This window comes from Dermacentor albipictus, chromosome 2 (assembly GCF_038994185.2).
Source record: "Dermacentor albipictus isolate Rhodes 1998 colony chromosome 2, USDA_Dalb.pri_finalv2, whole genome shotgun sequence".
Taxonomy (NCBI): domain Eukaryota; kingdom Metazoa; phylum Arthropoda; class Arachnida; order Ixodida; family Ixodidae; genus Dermacentor; species Dermacentor albipictus.
Genome location: NC_091822.1, coordinates 118,700,106 through 118,723,509, shown reverse-complemented (window position 1 = coordinate 118,723,509; position 23,404 = coordinate 118,700,106). Strand labels below are relative to the sequence as shown.

General features: G+C 44.4%; 2 protein-coding genes across 3 annotated transcripts; one reads left to right on the top strand and one right to left on the bottom strand.

The window, feature by feature from the left end:
- Positions 1-4,387: 4,387 nt before the first annotated feature.
- LOC135918904 (2,3-bisphosphoglycerate-independent phosphoglycerate mutase-like) lies at positions 4,388-6,220 on the bottom strand. The gene has a single exon (XM_065452596.1). It carries the CDS (start codon positions 6,063-6,065, stop codon positions 4,533-4,535), a length of 1,533 nt encoding a protein of 510 aa, XP_065308668.1. The 5' UTR covers positions 6,066-6,220; the 3' UTR covers positions 4,388-4,532.
- Positions 6,221-6,356: 136 nt separating this feature from the next.
- PIG-A (phosphatidylinositol glycan anchor biosynthesis class A) lies at positions 6,357-21,553 on the top strand. Of its 2 annotated transcripts, none has more exons than XM_065452598.1 (13): positions 6,357-6,488; positions 6,832-7,044; positions 7,132-7,288; positions 7,373-7,495; positions 7,881-8,056; positions 9,993-10,108; positions 10,738-10,845; positions 14,300-14,406; positions 14,886-14,968; positions 16,236-16,321; positions 16,895-17,078; positions 18,801-18,900; positions 21,379-21,553. In XM_065452598.1, the coding sequence occupies exons 2-13, from the start codon at positions 7,019-7,021 to the stop codon at positions 21,460-21,462; spliced, it is 1,350 nt and encodes a 449-aa protein (XP_065308670.1). In that variant the 5' UTR covers positions 6,357-6,488; positions 6,832-7,018; the 3' UTR covers positions 21,463-21,553. The 2 variants fall into 2 exon arrangements, with proteins under 2 accessions (XP_065308670.1, XP_065308669.1); XM_065452597.1 differs by having other exon boundaries at positions 10,738-10,854.
- The last annotated feature ends 1,851 nt before the right edge of the window (positions 21,554-23,404 follow it).

Here is a 23,404-nt window from a genome sequence, read left to right as displayed (position 1 = left end):
AGCAAGGCAGTATTCCAAGTCAATGGAAATCAGCCCAAATTATTTTTATACCAAAGACTGGAAAGACACCACAACTGACTAACTTAAGGCCCATATCCCTGACATCCTGCGTCGGTAAACTCATGGAACATGTGGTTCTCACACGTCTCACGAGATACATGGATGATGGAGGACTTTACCCACATACCATGATTGGATTTCGACCAAAGTTATCGACGCAGGATATTATGCTCAAACTAAAACATCAGATCATAGATGCGGGTGAGAAAAGTCTAGACACTAAGGCCATACTAGGTCTCGATCTAACTAAGGCCTTTGACACCGTCACGCACAAGGCCATACTACAAAATCTCCAAAAACTGGATGTAGGACGTAAAACATACGCGTACATCAAAGACTTCTTGACAGATCGTACCGCAAAGATTTCAATTGGAGAATCCAAATCGGACGAACTCAAGCTAGGTAATAGGGGTACCCCGCAGGGTTCAGTCCTATCTCCCTTTCTATTCAACGTGGCAATGATTGGTCTTCCTGCGAGACTCGAAAAGATAGAAGGACTCGGACACAGCCTCTACGCGGACGACATCACCCTTTGGGTGGCGGGTGGAAGCGATGGGCATGTGGAAGAGATCCTTCAAACCGCAGTAAACACGGTAGAAGACTACATCAAAGACAAGGGACTGAGATGCTCCTCGCAAAAATCAGAACTTCTGCTCTATAGGCCCACATGCCGGGGTCGAAAAAGCATTAGGGAAAGGCCGGGCATTGTGGTCACAGTAGAAGGCACCACAATACCGATAGTGGAGAGCCTGAGAATACTGGGACTCCGCATATCCAAAAACGGCCATAACGGAGAAACCATTAGACTACTTGACAATAGTGTTCATCAAACAATCAGACTAATAAAGCGGATATCCAATAGGCACTATGGCATGAAAGAGCACAATCTCATCCGATTAATAGAAACATTCGTAATCAGTCGTATTGTATATGTGGTTCCTTACCTCAAGCTCTACGCTGCGGAGAAAGCCAAGATAGACTGCATTATTAGAAGGGCCTATAAGCAAGCCTTGGGACTTCCGGCAAATACGTCAAACGAGAAATTCTTGGCGCTCGGCGTGCACAATACATTAGACGAACTTATTGAGGCACAGAGAGTAGCGCAGTATGAAATGCTTACGCAGAGTTTGACGGGGAGACACATCTTAGATGACATCGGAATAACCTACGAAGCACAGCACGGAGTGCGGAGAGACATCCCAAAGAAAATAAGGGAACATCTATCAATACCCCCACTCCCCAGAAACATGCACCCGGAGTTTCACCAAGATCGAAGAAACGCACGAGCGAGAGCTCTCCACAAAAGATTCCGTGATGCCAGGGACGTGGTCTATGTGGACGCGGCGGAGTACGCAAATGGACAGAGTATGTCGATAGTTGCTACGAGTCTAGAGGGTGACTGCAGAGTTAGTGGGACGGTGAAAACATGGAAGGCAGAGGTGGCGGAGGAAGCTGCCTTAGCACTGGCAATAGCCTCCACGGAAGCCAACACCGTAGTAAGCGACTGCAAGACAGCAGTCAAGAACTATGCAAAAGGAAGAATCTCGCCGGAAGCACTCAGAATTTTAAACAACTTTCGTGAAGATCGCGACATTCACATTATATGGGCACCCGCACACTCCTCCCTTCCCGGGAACGAAATAGCGCACAACCTGGCTCGAGAACTGACAGGCCGAGCAGGTGACACGCAACAAATACTGGGAACGGAGAGAGACCGGATGACCAGCTTTAACGAGATCACCAAACACTATAAATTGGGAAGGGCCCATTTCCCCCCGGCACACTCCTCGTTAAATAGACGGCAAGCGACGGCATGGCGCCTCTTACAAACAGATACATATCCGAACCCGGTGGCCTACCACCGCTACTACCCGGACCTTTACACGGATAGATGTAGATTCTGTGAAGAAAGGGCGGACCTACAACACATGGTATGGGCTTGTCCTCGTACACCCATACAGAATAAAATAATTAAAACCAGAGAGCAGTGGGAGACCGCGTTGCTCAGCTGTGCACCGGAAGACCAACGCAAGGCAATCCAGCAGGCCGAAGATGCCACCAGGGCCCAAGGGCTCGAGGCCGTCATTTAGGTAGAGGCCTAGGTCTCAAATCTGCTGTGCACAAATAAAGTTTATTCCTCCTCCTCCTCCTCCTCCTCCTCCGTGAAGTGCTCGGCATCCCCATAGACGCCAGCACCACGAAGCTCATGCAGCTGGGGTATAGTGGCTGGAACTAGCTGGGGGTCAACAACACCTTTCATGAAGTTGAGTCACAGAAATTAGTCCAGGTTGTCAGGCTCGCTTCCTCGCCTGCGGGGAGGCGGATCCTGGAGGCGCTGGACTTTAACCCGTCAGGGAAAGGCGGTGCGCGCTCGACGCGTGGTCGCGGGAGGCCGTCACGGTCTCGCTGTTCCCGCACAACGTGCACCCGCAACGCAATGTAGGCAGACGCCGGGCCCGGGCGGCCGCACTTCTCGGATCCGTCGCCGACGATCCACGATCGGTCGCGTTCGTCGACGTCGCCCAATACGGTTCGTCCGACCGGTTCGCAGCGGCCGTTGTGGATCACAGGGGCAACCTAACGCCGCGTCCGTGCGGAGGTCCATTCTGCCCTTTAGAACACATGCTCTGGCGGTGTCCCTCGTTACGGGACCACGATCATCACACCACGGAAGAGTGAGAGGAGGCGGTCAGGTACGGCCTGCCCGTCCCAACGTGGGAGCGGCTCGCGGCGGCCCCTCCCTCATAAGAGAGTTTCAGAGTCGCTCCTTAGGACCTTAATAAGGTTCACTGCCTGCCGTGAAGTGCTCGAAGTTGTTTGCATAGAATGCTGTTTGAAACATCGCTGTTTGAAAGAAGTGCGGCCATTGACGTCGCTACAGTGTTGACGTTAAAGTGGAGACGGGCCCCGTCACTGCAGGGCAGATGTTAAAGCGCCGGGCCCCGTCACTGTAGTACAGACGTTAAAGTGCCGGGCCCCGTCACTGTAGTACAGATGTTAAAGTGCCGGGCCCCGTCACTGTAGTCACTACCTTTTTGGTAAGTGAAGACGTTAAGGGCTATAGTTCCCCCAGGATCGTGTCCGTGGTAGACCAGTGCCTTCTCTGTAGGAGGCACCGAGTAGACACAAAACTCTCCATACGTGGGCCGATCCCGAAGATTGTGAAATGCCGGGCCGACCCGCGGCGGAAGTGCATTTCGCCACATTAAGGGGCCCACATACACATGCTTCGCTGGACATCCTGCCTCACAGAGTGGAAGGGCACCGACATTTTTTTGCCATTGAGTCAATGGAAAACCAAATAAACGTTCTCATGCATGTTCGTTATATGCGAGAATTCGGCTTAATAGAGTTCGTCTTAACGAGAGTTCACTGCATATGCTAACAGCATGTGCAGGTGGTCAATGTTATGTGTACAGTTTAATATGAAGAAGGTTAGCAGTGAGAGACAATACCGCACTTGCTGTCACCTACTAAAATACCAGCATTTTACTTGTTTCATTTAAAAATGCCGGCTTTTGGTGGCCTTGAATGCAAATTGGGTGTTTCCTTATTTATTGGTCCCATCTATGCCTCTTATGCAACATTTACTTTATCCTGGCTTTTATTTGTGCAGGTTGTACACATATGTATGCACCTCTGCTGGATCTATGCTTGCTTCAGCACTTTGCAACAGGTGGTTTACTTTTGCATAAAGGAGGTGGGCCAACTGTGCTAAATGGTACTGTGTCACACTGATTCCAAGCGATGCAAAATTTCTACTTACCTTCAATGATACTCAACTTCACCAAACTTATCAGTTGCCCAACTGCGAAATAAGAATCTCAGTTGCACAAAGTCACCTGCAAAATTCTTATGTCTGCTTCAAGTTCATGAAGTGATTTTTATTCTCACATTGCTGGTTTCAAAATTTTTACGTACCTCTTATGGTTAAAACAGCTTAATTTCATCGTAACATACGAGTTCAATTTAAACCTGACATCAATTATGAAGATATCCTGTATTGGCTGTGCATCACTGTATGTGAAACATTAGAGCTTGCAGCTTTTGTGCATTAACTACCATTGAAAAGAAGAAAAAAAAATTCAGCACTTTGTTTTTACTAACAATGAAAGAAGTAAAAAAAAAAGGCTCTCGCATACGCATTAAATGCAGAAATTCATATGACATGATTTGTCATTGTATGCACAAACATGGTTTTTTACAAGCACATAGCCTAGTCTCAGTTTGGCCACTTGGCTTCAAGACTGCCAAGCAAGTCATTGTTTAGTTGATGCCATCTTGACTGCTACCAGAGTGCTAATCTGGCGCCATGAAAGGAATCATAGGACGACGACAACATAATTTATTGACACTTAGTGGCAGATAAATAAGGGGGCCAGGGTGAACTCGCAGATACCTAAGGGCGGCCAGGAACAGTATATGACTTCTACAGCACCGGGAAAGTGGGCGACCATTCTAGAGTTTTGCTTTTAGTGTGCAAGGAGAGACTTTCCAGTCATCTCCGGTGGTTGGGGAATTTTCAACAGGTCCAGAACAGTTGGAGCAACATCACAGAGAGCAGGGGTGTGACTGGGTTTGCAGAACTTGTGGTCTCCAGTCATGCAGAAGGGAACCTTGTTTGTGGTGTGCTTGGTGACGGGCTTGTTATCAGGAGTCTTCATGACTTCAGCATTCCCATGGTCCGCAGTGACGAGCAGCACGTAGCCATTCTTGGCACAGGCATCTCTGATGCGCCCAATTCCTACGTCGGTGGCCTCCACAGCCTTTACGGCTGCCTCGTACACTCCAGTGTGACCAACCATGTCAGGGGGAGCAAAGTTGCACATGACGAACGGGTGTTTCTTTTCACTTACAATTTTCACCATCTCATCAGCTACTCCCTTGCTGCTCATTTCAGGCATTAAGTCGTAAGTGGCCACCTTGGGTGAGGGCACCAAGCAGCGTTCTTCGGCAGTGAAAGCCTTTTCCTGGCCACCGTTGAAGAAGAAGGTCACGTGTGCATACTTTTCTGTCTCGGCGCAGTGGAACTGGCTTTTTCCCTTGGCAGCAAGCCATTCGGCAAGGACATTCTTGGGTACGGTTGGAGGGTACAGAACGGAAAATGGATATTCCTTCTTGTACTGCGTCATCGTGTACAGCTTCAAATCTTTGGGGATAACGCTGGTCTCGAAGTTGGGCTTGATCCCCAGCGCCTCCGACAGCTGGCGGGCTCGGTCTGAGCGGAAGTTGCAGAAGATCAGGGTGTCGCCGTCTTTAATACGGCCATTGGGGTCCGTGATGATGGGCTTGAAAAACTCGTCGGTTTGTCTCTTGTCCTCGGGAGCATCGTAAAGGCTCTGGATGTGTTTGATGAGATTACTGGGTTCCACTTTGTCGCCGATTCCCTGTGCGAGGCCTTCGAAGGCGATTTTCACGCGCTCCTCCCTCTTGTCTCGGTCCATGGCGTAGTAACGGCCGATCAAGGTGGCCAGTGAGCCGTACTTGAGGTGCGCACACTTGTCCAGCACCTGCTGCGCGTACTTTATGGAACTCGTGGGGCTCGTGTCCCTGCCATCGCCGAAGAACTGGATGAAAGTGTGCGGAACGCCGTGCTTGTGAGCGCCTTCCAACAGGGCGAAGATATGGTTGATGTGCGAGTGTACTCCACCGTCGCTGACGAGCCCGAGAAGGTGCAGGCGGCCATTTTTGGTCTTGGCACGGTTGCAGGCTTCCACGAAATAGTGGTTGTCCTTGATGGCTCCGCTTTCCACGTCCATGTTAATCCGAACGATGTCTTGATACACGATCCTGCCGGCGCCGATGTTGAGATGCCCTACCTCGCTGTTGCCCATGAGACCGGCGGGCAAGCCGACAGCAAGGCCGGACGCTTCCAAGGGCAGGAACTGACCTTGAGTTTTGCAGAGCTGATCCATCACCGGCGTATTAGCGTTGAGAATGGCATTACCGTGACGGTCTTCCGAAAGTCCCCAGCCGTCGATGACAATCAAGCACACGTGAGTCATGTTGCGTAGGCTGCGACGGTCGACGAGTACTGGACTGACGCTTTTAAGCGTGAAAATGAACCGACCCCAGCTAAGGGCACTTTTCGTACCCTTGAACACCCTTGACACCGCGACCCCAGCCAGCGAAATGACGCCCAAACCCCGCAACCGGTGATATCCCTAGAAATGCCTCTCCCTAGCGTGGCTTGCATTGAAGTAACCTTTTTCTGATCTGACGCCGCTTCGGGTGGGGCGCCACAATACAGTTCAAAAGACAAGTGAACAACTTCGTAGACGCTAGGGCAGAGTATGGTGCCGAAGCTACCACCATTCGAAGTAGTGGGTGTCTGCGTTCATTTGTCCACATAAGGCCAAGTTTTGCCATATTTGTTGGGTCACGTGACACAGAACTTTCGTTTCTTGCATGTTTCTTGCGTGGCTTGCGTGTTGGTGCGGGCAACGCCTCCTATAATATACAATGCCTGGAACGTGAGCCGCAAACGCGCTGCCCTTCCCTCGCCTGTACTCTCCTCCTTTTGGTACGGTGGCGAGCGCCTCTTGCGGCCAGCCCTTGTAAACATGCCGGTGGCGCGGCTACCGGGAGCCAACCGGGAGCGACGTCGGCAGCCAAGCGGCTGGCGCGTCGTGAGCTTTCGGCGGCGGCGTCAGTGGTTGCCATGGAGACCGGTACGGTGGCGCGCGCCGTCCTGCGGCGCATGGTCGCAACACTCGGCAGAGAGCTCCCTATGGAAAAGAGAGCGACGTTCCAGGCATATAGTTATCGGAGGCGTTGGTGCGGGCATATGCCGTTCAAGATCATGTAGCGTTGGCTGCCGCAGACGGCAATGAAAGGGCTGTAGAGGACGGGACGTATCTGCCTGCACGCCCGTATCATCGGTTGTTACCGTGCTTTGCTTGCGGTAATGAGTCTACAGCGTTTCCTCTTATTTGACCGTTAGGAATTCGTCCTTAACATGGAACGAAAGCGGCACAGAATATGGTGAATAATCCGCTCTACCGATGACCGTCCTTAAAAAAGTTCTTATTCTATTCATTGGGGTGTTTCACAATTCCTCGTTTCTTGCAGCATGGTCTCGGACTTCTTTTATCCCAATACAGGTGGTGTAGAAAGTCACATCTACCAACTCTCCCAATGTCTTTTAGCTCTGGGGCACAAAGTTTGCGTTATCACGCACGCGTATGGGGACAGGAAAGGAGTTCGATACATGACGTCTGGGCTCAAGGTATGGCAGTTCACTGTAGTGCTCGTTCGATTATAATATGCAGCTCCTACACCACCTGTGCCCCCCCCCCCTTTTTTTTTCCAGGTGTACTACCTTCCTTTCCTTGTTATATACAACCAATGCACTCTACCAACCATCATGATTTCCTTTCCACTCATACGGAACATTCTCATAAGAGAAGAGATCACGGTTGTTCATGCACATTCAGTAAGCTTGATCCTCTGTTTATTTTCTTGTTTGGGAAAGTTCATGTCATTTTGAGCATGGTATTTTGAGCCTGCAAACTGACATTCGTCAATTTAGGCAAAAAAGTGATGGCAGTCATTTTAAGCATACCCAGTGTGTTACTTGCACCAAAGTGAAAAAAAAAAAGGTTTAGCAGTGCAAGAGCACCAGCACTATAGCACCAACTGTATTTAAAGCATAAGTTGTAGATAGGGCGACACATTATTAGTCATGGTCATTTAATAATTCATCTTCCGAGCCATATGCAATTGTGTCTCTTATTTGGTAGCTCATTTTTCCATATACCAGATGCATTAAGTAGTTACAATGTGCTTGTATTAATTTTAAACCCCATTCTTTTGTCAAGGCGTTCTCATCCTTGGCATTGGAGGTTATGCTTCACGCTTCCACCTTGGGTCTTCGAGCTGTCTTCACAGACCATTCACTGTTTGGATTTGCCGATGCCAGTGCAATCATCACAAACAAACTGCTCAGCATGTCCCTGTCCTTTGCCAACCATGTTATATGCGTCTCACACACTGGGTAATTATAAAAGCATGACTATTCCTTCTTCTGCTGAACTTACATTTATTTTAGAGCGCAATCGGTCTTCCAGATTTGGGCATGTTGTGTATTACAAAGCAGATGTGCAAGATGGAGCGTATTGCAGAAAGTATGCTTTTGACTTTATTTTTATTTTTCACATGGATTACTAAGCGGCTTAATACACTTAAATATCTACAGGCCTTTAAAATCTACAGGTCTGTGAAAAATCTGTCTTTTCAGAATCATGTCTTAACAGAAGTGATCTGCAAAACTATAAATGTACTATTCCTGTGCTACCCACATGTCCATGACATAAAACAATCAAGGGCATTCAAATAAAATGTAGATGCAAAAAGAAGTTATTGGATTTTCGTGATACAAAGTATTGTTTCATGCAACTGTTACATACTTAAATAAATCTCACTTGCTGGCACTGTGAAGACCTGTTCACTGTCACAAATGTTTACATTTCATCTAGATTTCTCTAAGTTCTTCAGCGCCCTCATGTTGTTGAAAAATAAAATGCACCAGTGTATTGAGCATATTAAGTTGTACCTTCAAGAACCAGAAGAACCAGCTACACCACTGGTGCCGTGGTTCCCGGTTGGTGTCAGAATAATTAACAGAATACAGATGACATTCGAGGACTGCAGGTTTCTGCATCACCGTCAATGCTGGTGCAGCTGTTTATTGTCACAACAATGCCATGTGCTTCTCGTGTTGCTTGCAGAATCGACTCCTTCAATTGCTCTGATTCAGCCCTCTTATTGAGCCTAGTAGCCGGCATCAATGACAGCTGTTTAAGTTTGGCTTAGCAAATTACTGACAAGTGCAGTCATCACTAGATTTTGTACTAATATAGCCAATGACGAAATAGATGTCATAAAGCCATGTTTCTGAAAATCTGTGGCATATTTGACACTCTTTTTGTCATTTCCTGCAGCACAAAAAGGGTTAACTGGGTTCCCTCTTAACAGGCGTCCATGGTATACAGGGCATTTTTATTTAGGTGCACCAAATTTTTAAATATTGCCTGTGGTAGATAGCACAATTATAACCCTTGATTTAAATTACTCGATGAGGCGGCAGCTACTATGAGAAATCAAAATGTCTAATTGAATAATTGACATTATTATGTTAATTAACATTTTACTTACGTTGGGGCACACGTTTCAATCTGCGAATTGTAGCTAGCGAGCATGCAAAGCATATCTACTTGGAATGAATTCTCAGGACCACACCAATTTCAAGGTATTAATTTTCTGTGTGTCTGACGAAAGGCATTGGCGTTCCAGTTACTTTTGTGCTTCAATGCATAAAGCAATGGTATCTGGAAGAAGCAAGGTGAACAATAATGCATTTTTACCGCAAGTCTGATGATGCATATCTCAAAACAGGTGCCATCCTCAAAATTCGTTACAAGTGTGCCTTGTATACTCACAAGGTACCATTTGCAGATTGAAATATGTGCCGTAAAGTAATCAATGAAAACATTCATTAGTAGGAATATGTTTTATTCAATGAGACATTTTGATTTATCATAGTAGTTGCCGCCTCATCGAGTAATTTATATCAAGGGCTATAATTGTGATATCTGCCACAGGCAATATTTAAAAACTTGATGTAGCTAACAATAGCTGTGATATTGAAATGCCATTGCTATCAAGTTTTTGTGACATCTGTTTAACTTGCGCATGCCATGATTTCACATTGATGAAGGAAAGGAACAGTGTGAAAATTGTGAGGATGTTATTAGAACAGTAATACTGTTTCACATGCAAATAATGTGAGCGACATTTATATTCACAGGTACTTGCCAGGTGAAAGAAGGAAAAAGTTTTTTTTTTTTCGTTTCATTCACATAATAGCCACCACAGTTTAATTTTCCTTTGTCATCGGTCTGATGGACAATCTGTTTGCACCCACCTTTCAGAAAGGAGAACACCGTGTTGAGGGCAAATGTGCCACCTGCCAGGGTATCCGTCATACCAAATGCCGTAGAGACTGCTGTTTTCTTCCCTGACCTGAACAAAAAACCCTCGGATAAAGGTGAGAACGCACTTTTTCTAAAGCTGTGCCAGCGGAAAAAAATGGCCACATTGGCAGCCTATCTTGAAATACTACAACATGAGCATGCCTGAATGAAATTAAGAACAAGGCAAAGGTATCATACCAGTGTATGTTAACTGTTGGAGCTTTAGTGAATGGCTAAAGTTTGAGGAACCCTGCCACGTGCCCGTGTGGCTGTGGCATTCTGTTGTTGAGCGCAAGGTCATAGGTTTGATTCCTGACTGCAGTAATCACATTGCGATGGGGCTGGAGTGCAAAAATGTTTGCGTGCTTAGGTTTAGGTGCACATTAAAGAACCCCAGGTGATAGAAATTAATCCACATCTCCTCACTCTCATTGCCTCAGTGTCTCTCTGGGATGTTAAACTAACAAACTAAATCAATCAATCAATCAATCAATCAATCAATCAATCAATCAATCAATCAAAAAGTTTGAGGAGCTGCAAACATCAAAATTTAACTTTTTATTTTGTATGCTTGGGTTGGTGAAAATGCCATTGCTAATCGTGGAGCATCACTTATCGTGGAGCACGCTGCCAACAGCAGTGTGTAGTGACGGGAGCCATTTTGTTGTATCGGTGCCAGATCGTCGTATTTCCCTGTTTTCAGTTACTATCATCGTGGTCAGTCGGCTGGTTTACCGCAAGGGTGTTGACCTGATGGCAGGTGTCATTCCAGTGATTTGCAACAGACACCCCAATGTGCAATTTATCATAGGTGAGCGCAGTAAGTAGGGCTGCTAGAACTACTCGTAGCATTTTTACATTTTCACGTTGCTGTCAGCTGGCATATATTTATGTTCCATTGCAGTTTTACTTGTCTTAAATCACTTGGCACATTCTTGAAAGGTCGTAATCAGGGTGAATAGCAAGACACAAAGTGCAAATGCAGAAATTGCGTGATTGCTTTAAAAATTTGAAATGTAATGAAGGTTGAAGTAAATTTTAAAGTACATAGTCTGTTACTTAGCATACCAGTAAATTTTGAGAGCCGGTTCCACAATTTAATGTTTCTTTGAGATGCAGATGATTTTGGAAAGTTTGTTTGGAAAGTTTGTCTGTGAACTGATGTGGACAACTTTCCAGCTCTTGTCAGTTCATAGATACTATATATGATGGACAGTGGCGTAGCAACAGGGGGGGCCGGGGGGCCGTGGGCCCCGGGTGCAAGGGGCCAGCGGAGGGGGGGGGTGTCATATACGTCTGAAGACACCCGGAACTTGTTGATATCCTCGCCTTCCTCGACTACAGCGGGGGGGGGGGGGGGTTGACAGAAGACCTATGGGCCCCGGGTGCCAGACGACCTAGCTACGCCACTGATGATGGATAGGTTTAGAACAATTTGATGTCTTTGATACTTGAATAGGAGGATGGATTGTGCTAATATGTACGTTATTATGGACTGCCGCAACCACGAAACATGAAAAAGAAAAAAGAACACGTAGGCTTACTCACATTCATCACAGCACTCTAGTTTCTTGGTGATACTAGTGTATTTTATCATTACGTGAGCAATCTACCATTTCTGATACCACATGCCACTGATTGCAGTTGCGCAGTGCTTAGTGCACACAGACACACACACACAGTTTGGCAATTATGCGGTGCTAAAATCCTTCACTCTAAGGCAGTGTAGTATGATGTATGCACTGTTTTTTTTGTGACATTGCTGTGGCGAAGTCACTAAGTATGTAAAGCTTGACGCAGCTTTGTGGTGCACATATTTCTGCAGAATCATTAGTGACAGCCTGTTGGGTACTGCACAGCATTGGACAGATTTAGCTTGCCACTGTACACTGATGTTGTATGGGGCTTTCTGAGTAGGTTTTAATTGTGGGAATCACTAGAGAAAGAAGAAAAATGTCTTGCAAAGGGGAGCACAGAAGTGTTGCGGCGAAAAGGAGACCAAGGCAGGAAAGACAGAAAAGAAAAAGATCAACGATGCGCTGTTACTGTACACGTGTCTTATTCCTCAATCACTAACTGCCCTAATGGGATGTACCTAAGGCCTAAGTGTTCGAGCCTCACTAGCACTTTATGCTTTACTATATTTGCAGCTAGGTGGAAAAAAAATTTAATCGGGCTGTTGGAGGCCAGCGTTGGCGCTGGTGAGAGCGCATTCTGGGTTCATAGTGGCACCCATTGGAACAAAATTCAGCAAATATTGTTATGACTGTGTGTTTTACACACTGTGCATGTTCACTCCGAATGCTCTTATCTTTGCTGGGGCCTCTTAGAGTGTCGGCTTGCATAGCTATACTATATGTGTAGTCAATGTTGAGTGTGTTTCTGCTGAAAACTTTGAAGTGTTTGGTTAGTGTAAAGAAACAGCATGGTTTCAGGCAAGGGCTTTCCTGTACTACTCAATTAACAGAATTCGTTCATGAAGTTTGTGGTGCACTGGATGCTCGTTCTTGTGTTGACTCGGTGTTTGTAGATTTTAGAAAAGCTTTTGACCTGGTGGATCACAAATTGCTTGTATGTAAACTGCGCTGGTTTAATATCAATGAACAGGTAATTGCATGGATTCAGGAATACCTTTCTTTGCGGTTTCAGCATGTAGTGGTAAATGGCGCAGAATCTAGTGCGGCCCGCGTAACGTCTGGCGTCCCCCAGGGCTCGGTATTGGGCCCATTGCTTTTCTTATTGTTTATAAATGACCTTCCCAACACTATTGTTTCTTCCGTAAGATTGTTTGCTGATGATCTGATAATATATAGAGAAATTACAAGCATTGCTGATACTGTTATTTTGCAAAATGATTTAGTTGAACTACAAAACTGGTGCAGAGAGTCACATATGCAAATAAACACACAGAAAACTGTCCACATGCGCTTTACTAAAAAGTGTATGCCAGAAGCCGTATATTATCTCTCCGGTTCCCCATTGCAGATTGTTCACGAGTACAAGTACTTGGGTGTATTCCTCACGCCGTCCATGAGTTGGCACAGGCATGTTGATTTCATTACAGCAAAGGCATGCAAAGTGTTAGGATTTCTACGGCGCAATACAAAACTCTTTCCCCAGCAGGCTCGCGATCTTCTGTACAAAAGCTATGTTAGACCCATTTTAGAATATGGATGTACCGTATGGGACCCTCCTACGTGTACCGACCGAGATAAACTTGAGAGAGTTCAGAATATAGCAGCACGGTACGTAATCGGCAACTATGACAGAAACCTTAGTATTACTAGCGCAAAACAAACATTAAAATGGGACACCTTAGAAAAGAGAAGGCAGGCATTACGCTTGAAACTTTTTCACAATATATTTTATGGCCAAATCGGAATAGACCGTAATAAGTATATTCTTCAGCCACATTATATATCCAGACGAACAGATCACGAGCTCAAGGTTAGGGAATACACTTGTAGAACTAAACTTTTCAAAAGCACCTTTTTCCCCAAAACCATTTTAGAATGGAATCGACTGCCTGCTGCCGTAGTTAGTATACTTAATAATGAACATTTTGCAAATGCTCTTTGAAATTTTCTTCTTTATTTTTCAGTATGCAGTAATTGCAGAGTTTGCTATCATTATATAGTGCTTTATTACTTAATTCTATGATGCCGTTTCCTGCGTGCTGTACATTGATATCCTGATGTACCATTTTTGTCATGTCATTTTTGCGTTTTTTTTTCTCTTTTTCTCTTTCATTGTATTGTATAGCATAATACTGTTTATTCGATGCCATAAGCTGCTTACATTGATGTATGTAACCCCCCCACTGTAATGCCTAAATGGCGCTGTGGGTATGAGAGTAAAAAAAAAAAAAAAAAGCAGGTTGACTGGTATGGCTGCAGTTTTTGCGAAAGTGCATGCAGGGATTGAAGACACACAGGGTGATGGGTTGTAGCCAACCTTTCTTTTATATGTGATGCACAAATTTTTAGTCGCCAATGCAAGCAATGATACAAGTTTCTGTCGCCTTCATAGTGTTGCCTGCTATGCATGCATTGAAGTATGGGTGATATTCAGTGATTGTTAATAAGAAAATTAGATAGTTACCTACCCCTCGGCTTTGCCATGATTGCTTCAGTAGTATATGCTACTCATTTGAAGTCAATTTAGTCACAGTGAAATTTCGTTGCAGTTGGCCTTTAAAGGCCAAATGGGTGTGCTCCGCAGTGCACCAATTTCTTGCATCATCTTTGTTGTCCTTCTATCCTGAGGTGGCGATGGCCCGAAAAGGCTTGTGATTGAAGAAGTGAGGGAACGGCATCGACTGCAGGAAAGAATTACAATGCTGGGAGCCATTGAGCATGACTCTGTGAGAGATGTAAGTGGTGAAACGGTTTGCCCAATATCTGCTGCTTGAGGAAGTTCCGTGTAGAAGATAAAACAAGCCAGTATAGTTATGAGGCTGCTGCCTTTCGGGGTGCTTCTCTATTTATGGATGTCTATTGCATGTACTGTTTTGCACTGCGTGTAGACATGATTATGGATTTGTATGAGTTATTGGAGAGAAAGTTGATTTGTTTCAAACTTCAGGATGAATAAAGGAATAATCGAGGAAAGGTTTCAAGCCCAGATGAAGATACATTTTTGCACACTGGTTGCATATGTTGCAGAAAAATGTGGAGCTTTCTTGTAGTTGTTTTTGGCATTATTTTATAAAATTTTGTTTCACGTCTCAGGTATTGTTTTTCTGAAGCAGTGGCCTGCATATTTATTGCCTCATTAGGATGTTTAAATGCATGCCCTGCCTAGAACCTAGCTGTAATCCTCTGGCAGACTTGACCTGGCTATTTCTTTCAGGTCATGGTTCAGGGAGACATCTTCTTGAATGCTTCATTGACAGAGGCATTCTGCATGGCTATTGTAGAAGCATGTGCCTGTGGGTGAGTTCAGGATTGAAAATGCTGCTCTGAAAAGAAAGAAAAAAAGAAAAGGAAGGAAAAGCAAGGCAAAATTAAGAAGAATTTATTGTCTTTCTGCGTAATGTTGTTATGCCTTTGCAAGTTCCTGTATGAAGCAAAGGCTGGCTTTCCGGCACCATTACATTATGTTGAAATTGCAAAAGAGAGAGAGAGAGAGAGCAAGGAAATCTGATAACATTTATTATGCGAAGGTGACGTGTAACATACTAAAATCCATTTGTAATGATAATGTCAAGTTGGGAAAATTCCGTAGCTGTAATCAATCAATAATGTATGTGGACCTCTAGATTCTGTGTGGCTTTATGCAGTGAATGCAAATGAGGCTTTTATAGCTCCAGTTGGAGTTCTTATCGTCATATTTTTATTCTCACGTTACTACCCACTCACCTTGAGAATCAAAACAGTTGGTCACAGGAAAAAAAAATGGGATTGGGGGGTGGGAGGGGGGAACGAAACATGAAAAAAAAAAAAAAAGGTGCTTTGAACGACAGCTGTCCTTATGTTCACTAGAGACTGCCACTATCAGTATCATTTGTAGAAGTGCCACAGTGAAATGTGAAATCAATTTATCACGTTTAATCCTGAAGTGAGAACATCTGACAGCTTTCATAGACTATTGTCATGAAAAAATAAATCCAGGTTTGTCACAGAAGTGCTTGAAAATATCTATAACATTGTGCAATCATCTCATTGTTTCATTTGATTGTTCACAGTAAAACCTAAGGAAAATTTGGCCCTCATTGTGATTTTCTTTGCCCAGAAAGTTGCTTTTCTGAGCACTTGCTGAATGCTCTAAGCACTAACACACTACTACCAGGTTATCCTGTTTTAGTGTCTGCGAGCTTTTACTTTGTATTTTGAGTAAACATGCGAGTAATTGAATGACTGAATAAGTTCAGTTATATTCAGTTAATTCTTTATTAGAGAGCTTGAACTCGCATTACACGTCAATCTGCATACAAGGTACATATACCTCATTACTCTTGTGGCATGTTAGGGGTCTGGACAGAGTTGCATATCTTTTGGCTACTAAAAAGAATGAATGGATGACTGCTTTCTAGCTGTATTAAGTGCAAGGTCTACATGTTTGAGACCGTTAACCCAGTATCTGGCCAGACAAAACAGGCAAACTTTTCCAAAACAAAATAAGATAGACAAGTTTCTACTTTGCTTAGTATGCAGTTCTGTGCCTAGGTTGTACTGATTGCTTGTATGACTGCTACCCAAGTTTGCAGGTTGTGAGCACCAGGGTTGGAGGCGTGCCCGAGGTGCTTCCACCTGATCTGATCCATCTTTGTGACCCCAGTGTGCGAGGCAAGTAGACCCTCGCTTTGAGATATTCACTTTTTTAAGAGAGAGTCAATGTCTCATCATCAGGCAGAATAGGGAAAAAAAATAATAATTTACCTAATGCTCCTTGGTCCACTTCTTGCTACTTTCAAGTCTGGTGCAGAGTGAACAAGTTGTATGGAGTGATGTGTCTTACTTTTTTATCATGCATTCTGCCTACATTTGAGAATGTGAAGCCATGGTGCACATGTAGTGTCATCTGGGTTATCTCGTGCATGACATATCAGAACTGTGTCGTATTCTGAAGGATAGACATGCCATGGCATGATGAGTTTCATAGGCTCTTATGGCTTTTAGCTGCAGGCTTTCTGTAGGGGGAAAAGGCTTGAGACAGTGATAACTCTCAACCAGAGCTGGCCTTCCTTCCCTCTACAGCATGCCTCGGTCTGTGAGTTTATGGTAACTTTTGACATTAAAACTGCACTTGTTGTAGTTGAAACTGTTGCAGAGGCTTAATGCTGCAGCCTTATGACCTCTGTGCTGTTTTGTGAGACCACGGACATGCCAGGTATAGCCAAAGTAAATTTTGTTGTACAGGGCTTCTGGAAGGGCTGGAGTGTGCCATTGAGCGACATGGACGAGGCGATGTTGTTCCAGCTGCAGAAGCACATGCACGAGTGAGCAGGATGTACCGGTGGGAAAATGTGGCCAAGCGAACGCAACATGTTTACGATTCCATTGACCACGAGCCTCCGACTTCACTTCGTCAGAGGCTGGACAGGTAACCACTTTAAGCAGAATGCTGATGATCAGAAGAAATAGCCTTGTCGGTGCAGAAAGATTCTCCTGTGTTGCAGTGTCTCACAGCGCGACTAAAAATAATGATAAGGACACTGACCCTGAGAAGTGATGTTCAAGAGAAGTGCCACATACGACTGTGACGTGGCAGGGCTATTAAAGCGTGAATGCGTAGCTTTCAACAGGTGTTATTCCAGGGACTTGGTTTCAGTCAAAGTAAGAACCCACCAAAAATGTGTGGTAAGTGCAACATGAAATATTGTAAGCTGTAAGCTTCTCTAGAAAGACTGCTGATATTTACTTTGTAACCATGCGTGAAAGTCCTTGTCCAGCTGAACATCCTTTCTCTGTGTCTTGCTTATGGCTGTCTAATATCAACACTAGCATTATATGTCAGTAACATATATATCGTAACAATATATATCACAAAGGTTAATGGTGATCTTGCACATACAATCAACAACCGATTATTCAGGCATGCTTGATAATTCGGACACCTTCACGGTACTGCCACATCATACCCCATAGAACCAGTGCATAAGGACGTCTGAAATTTTAGACACTAAAACATTTCTCCATCCGATTTTTTAGACCTTTTGCTGTGACCGCAGCTCCGAAACGACATTAATTGAAGCCATCGCCTCCACCATTTTGATTATCTCGCAGGCTAGAACTAGTGCTCTTGCTCGCCGATCTGATGTGCTTAGCTGCTTTGATGTTCGCTGTCCAGCTTCCTGCTGTTCGGTGCCGTGTATTTAATTTAAAGGATTCGCCGCCGTCGGCAATGGCGCCGAGTCCGCCTTTAACATCCTCCCTAATGGCATAGAAGCGCATAAAGCACGGCAAGGGTGTAAAGCATTGCATAATGCAAGTTCCCGAAAGTCAACCTTGCCGCTATACAGAGGTGTTATGCGGCCGAGCATACGCACTGCATTGCGGTGAAGCATACCAAGTGCGCAAAGGGGTCACTGTCACAGACATAAAATGTGTTCCAAAAAATGTGTTCACACGCACACCTGCCGTCTTCTGTCGCAGTACGAGCACGGAGACATCTAAAGCGTTGCATAACGCCGGTTTCTGAAAGTCAGCTTTGCCGCAATACAGCTCTGTTACACGGCCAAGCATACATAATGTATTGCGGTGAAGCATTCCTGTCACAGTACAAGCACAGAGACGCCTAATAATTGTACTGGCAGGCCTTTAAAGCGATTTCGGACGTGGCTGTGGCGATTCGAGCCCTTGAGGGCAGTTAAAGGCATACATTCATTTTCTCGGACGTCCCGATTCTTCGGATGTTTTCGCGGTCCTAGGAAGTCTGAAATATTGGGCGTTGACTGTAATTGTTTGTTTAGACTTTATAGTGCTTGGTAGTGTAAGAACTTGGTCACAGGTTTCAGTGATGATAGCCAGCAGGGATGGACTTATAGACTCAGGTTTGTAAGAAAAAGTAGGATGTTTGTATCATGCGACTACTGTTTCTTTAATTCCTCATGATAGTTTTTTTCGTTTTCTTTCTTTTTTTACATATTGCATGCTATAAGTGAACAGCAAAGGGGATGTCAAGGTGAACAAGCCATACTGTTGACTTATATAGGGCCTTGCTACCTACATTTTAAGTATTTTTCTTTGCATGTAGATTTTCTAAAAAAAGAAGTGTGTGCTGTCGCCTCTAGCCTCGTAGTGTGATCAAGTGTATTTCAAACAGGGCAAAACGCTGCGGCTTCGTCTTTGCTCAAATCTTCTGGATGGTCATTATAATCCTCCATGTCACGCACCTTGTGCTGTCTTACGCCAGGCCCAATTCGGTAAGTCATCTGCTGTTAGGTATTCGTCATTACTGTAACAAGTCATGACCGTCCCAACATTTATAGAAACATTCTGTGACCTTTGGAAGTTGCAGCATATTTTATCCTTGGTCTTGCATGAGATATTGCACAGCATTCTTTATTTTGAGACTGATTTCATCTTATGATGTGTTTTTATGAGTGACCATTTGTCTTGATGGACCACTGCTATTGCAGCTGCCATATTGCCATTTTAATGAATTGTACAAAGGCAAAAAAAAGGAGGAAAAGATAATAATGAAAGTAAATAATAAATAAATAGTAGGACTGTTAAAGTTCTCATGCTGCATATAACAGAAGTCACAGCTGTTTTTAGAGGCTCCTGAGGTTCTTTTTTGGTGGTGTTCTCACTTTTTTGGGACGTATCTTATAGTGATAGAGATTAATGAGGGGGAAGATCAACGGGCCAAATTTCTAGCAAGACCACAAAAAACAAAACAAAAAAATAAGACAGCGAAGCCAGGGAAGGAATATGCAAGAATTAACTGTATAATTTATTTGAGGATGAGGGTTAAACTTACAATGAACGTAATGTTAAAGGGAAATGAAGGAGTTTACAAAAGACAACATTACTGTTGGTGGGAGCCACACCCACAACCACTAGCGGAGGTTGTAGGTTAAACTCCCACTGATGCCAAAGTTGTCTTTTCTTCCACTTACTAGACGTTAAAGGTCACCAAAGGTGAACCTTTATCTGACTTGATGTTTTATCTGTGGCTTGTTTGGCAGAGTGCGTGAGCACTGTTAGTAATGTGGCAGCGTGGCTTAAAACACACGGTTTTGATCATTCTCTCCATTTGTGCCACTAACGGTCAATAAATGAAAGCACTCTTATGCAGTTTGCTAGTTCTCCAGAACTACTGAAACCATAAGTGTGTATTCCAGAGATATCTTGAATGTAATGCTTAAAACTAATTTCTTGCACTTTGTTGTATTGTCTGCATCAGTAATGTGAAGTCCACTGACATTAACTGTTTCCGGAGTGTGCAGCAGATTTTCTGTAACAATTATTAGACAACAAAGACCTGGATGTCTTTTGCACTTGTATACCGTCAGAGTGCTGGAAGCATTACGTAACATGAACTACACAGCTCTGTAACCACAGTTGTTGCGAGTGAAGTGGCCTTCAAATTTAGGATTTTGGACTCGGAGTGCCAGTGTGACCAGATGAACTGGCCGAGCTAGCGGATGACCCTCCCAAAACAAATCTAAATAAACTTCCTGTCATCTGATTATAATATGGTCGTTTGCTGCCAGCATCCATTTTTCCTTTTACTATGTGTGGCTTGTTCAAAATAGACATAAACAAGTGAAGCATTTCATAAAAAAAAAGATTTTCGTAGTTTCATGAAGCAGCTGAATCTTTCGAAAACATTGAGAGAAACAGTCAACACATCACTGCCATCATTGATTGCACCAGTGGTGGCCACTACCCCCTTTATTTATTTTTCTTTTCTTGAGCAGTGATAGTAGATTTCAGCTTGCTCATCCTATCTATGGGTCCTGTATATAAATGCGTGCACCGCTTCTGGCCACCTGAAGATGATCATGCGAGAGCATTCATTAAGATCATGCAACGAAATTAATTCTGCACGAAAACATACAAAAAGCATGAAGGCTCAAAAGACCATGACAAATAACTTGTAATAAGTTGTAATAACTTGTAGATAAGTTTGCAGTCAACTTGCTAAAAAGAAAAAACCCAAACACGCTTGCAAGCAAAACTGGCCACTCTGCAGAGAGTACCTAAGGCAGAGGCAATGCAGGCACTTTTTATTGTGATAGCAATTATGTGGGAACTCCAAGATAATTTTTGCCATTGTTGTCACCATGGGGTTCTGCATATATTTAGGTATGTGTATGCCATATGTTGCTATATGTTGTTGTGGTTGCCCTGCCTGATGTCTTTGGTTTTAAAGATAGCAGGGGATAGGCAAATGAACCTGGTGTAGGAGAAAATAAAAGACAATAGCAGGAGTATTGGTGGCATAAAGGTAGGGAACACAGAATGAAGATAGATTGCCTCTTTAATACAATGCTTCAAGCATATATAGTTTAATAATGTTGGCCACGGGCCAACGGAAAAAAGAAAACAAGCGTGATGGCACTAGCCACCACCTTGCTTCAATGGTACGCCCATTAAATCCATCCATTTATTTGCAACACAAGAGTTTCATCTTGATTGCCTCCATCAAGTGGGAACGCAGCTTGAGGATTTCAGTGCGGGGCTGAAAAATTTCCTGTGTGTTCCCTAAAGAGTACTGCTCGTAACTAGCATCATCAGTGAAACTTAGCCTTCGTGTTACCGCCTTGTTCTCGTGTGCTTTCTTCAGGCATCAAGATTGTGTTATTCCAGTGAGCCAAGCTGGCTTGAAACCCTCTGTCCATATTTTGTGTGTATTACCAATTTGGCATTTGCTTGCTTCCTTTTGTTTCCAGCTGATTGACAAAGCAGTGGACTACCCAACTCCCAAGGCCACAGAAAGATGTTCACACCAATCCACAGAAAGTACAAATTCCTAATGCGGATTTCCAGCACGGTGTGTGCCAGAATTACGTACAGTGTTACGTTGGCAGGGGATCTTCCCGTGTGAATAAAGGATGTGAAGACGCATTGCTGTTCATTTTACTGCGTAGTCATGTATTTTCAAAATGTCAAGTATGAAAGATAATGTGTCATATTAGTAGGGAGTTTTAGAAATAGCGTAATCAAGCGGCTTTGCATATGCAAAAACTCAAACTTTCTTGTTGGCCTTTTGTGTTCTTTTGTAAACTTGGTGGTTTGCATCTTCTAAGTTTGGGTCCATAAAATATAATACTTCTTAATGCACAGATAGGTTCATTGTTCAAGGGGTCATGTATTAGGAGAGTATGAGTGAATTTCTGTGTGGAAAGTTGACATGCAGTTGACAAGATGACATGCAGATGATGGAGTTAGTTCTTGTCTATCTACCTGCATAGCGCATTGACAGCACTCCAGAATGCACCAGCAGAAGCAGCACTTTAAAGATGTGAGCCAGAACCTTGCGTGTTCCCTTTAAAAGGACCCTGAAATGAATTTGATGATATTGTACAAACATACTGACTCGTTAGGATAGGTCCTTCTGATAATGAAGCGATACACTTAAGCACCCCGTATAAAGCATGTTATTTATTACAAGTTTTAAAAATATTCATTGCTACCAATCACAGCGGCGCCACTCCCAGAGTTTTCTGTTGCCCCGTCACCACCTACGCAGCGGGTGCACGGGATGTCATTTGGGCGAGCTATACGATTGGCTACCCAGGTTGCGCATCTGTAATTTTTCCAATTTATGGTGAACAAATGTTGTTTGTAATAATTGGAATATCTGTTAATTTGTTTCTATAAAACAAAAAGTAACAAAGAGTATACACAATGGCAATTTGTCATTACTACACTCAAGCACTCCCGGCACACAGCAAGTGGAGTATGCTTGTGTTACAACATGCTCCTTGTTGATGCGAGGTGCGTGGTCAATGCTGGTCTCGAGGTTTCTTTTTGTGAGGACTGTTAAGGCTGCCACCAGTTACGAGGACAAGGTTTCGTCCAACCTTCAACAGCGTTTGCTTGGAGCTCGAACCAGGTTGACCATAGGAGAAAATTTGTCAGGGAAGACAAGGTGATGTAAAAACAATAACAGAAGTTTAATACATCATTACGGGTGATCATTACGGGCGGCATTCATGCTCCTGCACACAAAGGTACGGGAGATGTGTCAACACGTGGTGGCTCACTACTTTCCTTAGACCATCCACCCTCCGGACAACCTCATTCTCTCTTGCTCCCTGGTAGAGGGCCTTGTCAGGACACGGGTCAACCCACACAGAGGAATACGGAGAGAAGCCACTCCCTGGCATAGAGGGGGTAAACATAGGTCACATCAAGTCAACGCACACAGAGGAATTCGGAGAGAAACCATTTTCCAGCATAGAGGGGGTGAACATAGGACAAAGGAGTGTAAGATTTGCATTGGTGCATAATCCCGCCACACACCTGACGGACAAGTCTTTTCATGTTGACGAGCGTGACGATTAGGCACATCCTGTCTCAGGTGTTTGGCATCCATTCCATTCATTGCCGCATAAAGTGAACTGTAACAGGACCATGAATTGCCCTCGGTTCATCCTGGGCTGCAAATCTAGCGATTGGGGACACGTCAAGCTGCGACATCGTATCCTTCCACAAGGTAACAGGCGAGCAGAATGGTTGCAGCGCACCGGGCTGCTGGTATCCGATCTGTGCCAGGATCTATGCGTTTGCAGCCGTCGCTTCATACCGGAGGATTACTACCACGAAAGCGAGTTTCAGCATGTCTGGTATTCCAGTAACTGCAGATGGATTGGGCATTTTGCCAGGTGGGCGGAGGTACTAACATGAATGACGTGCAGCGTGCAGCCACCTGGTGGCGTAGAGCTCAGCCAGACAAACACAGAGCTAATATAG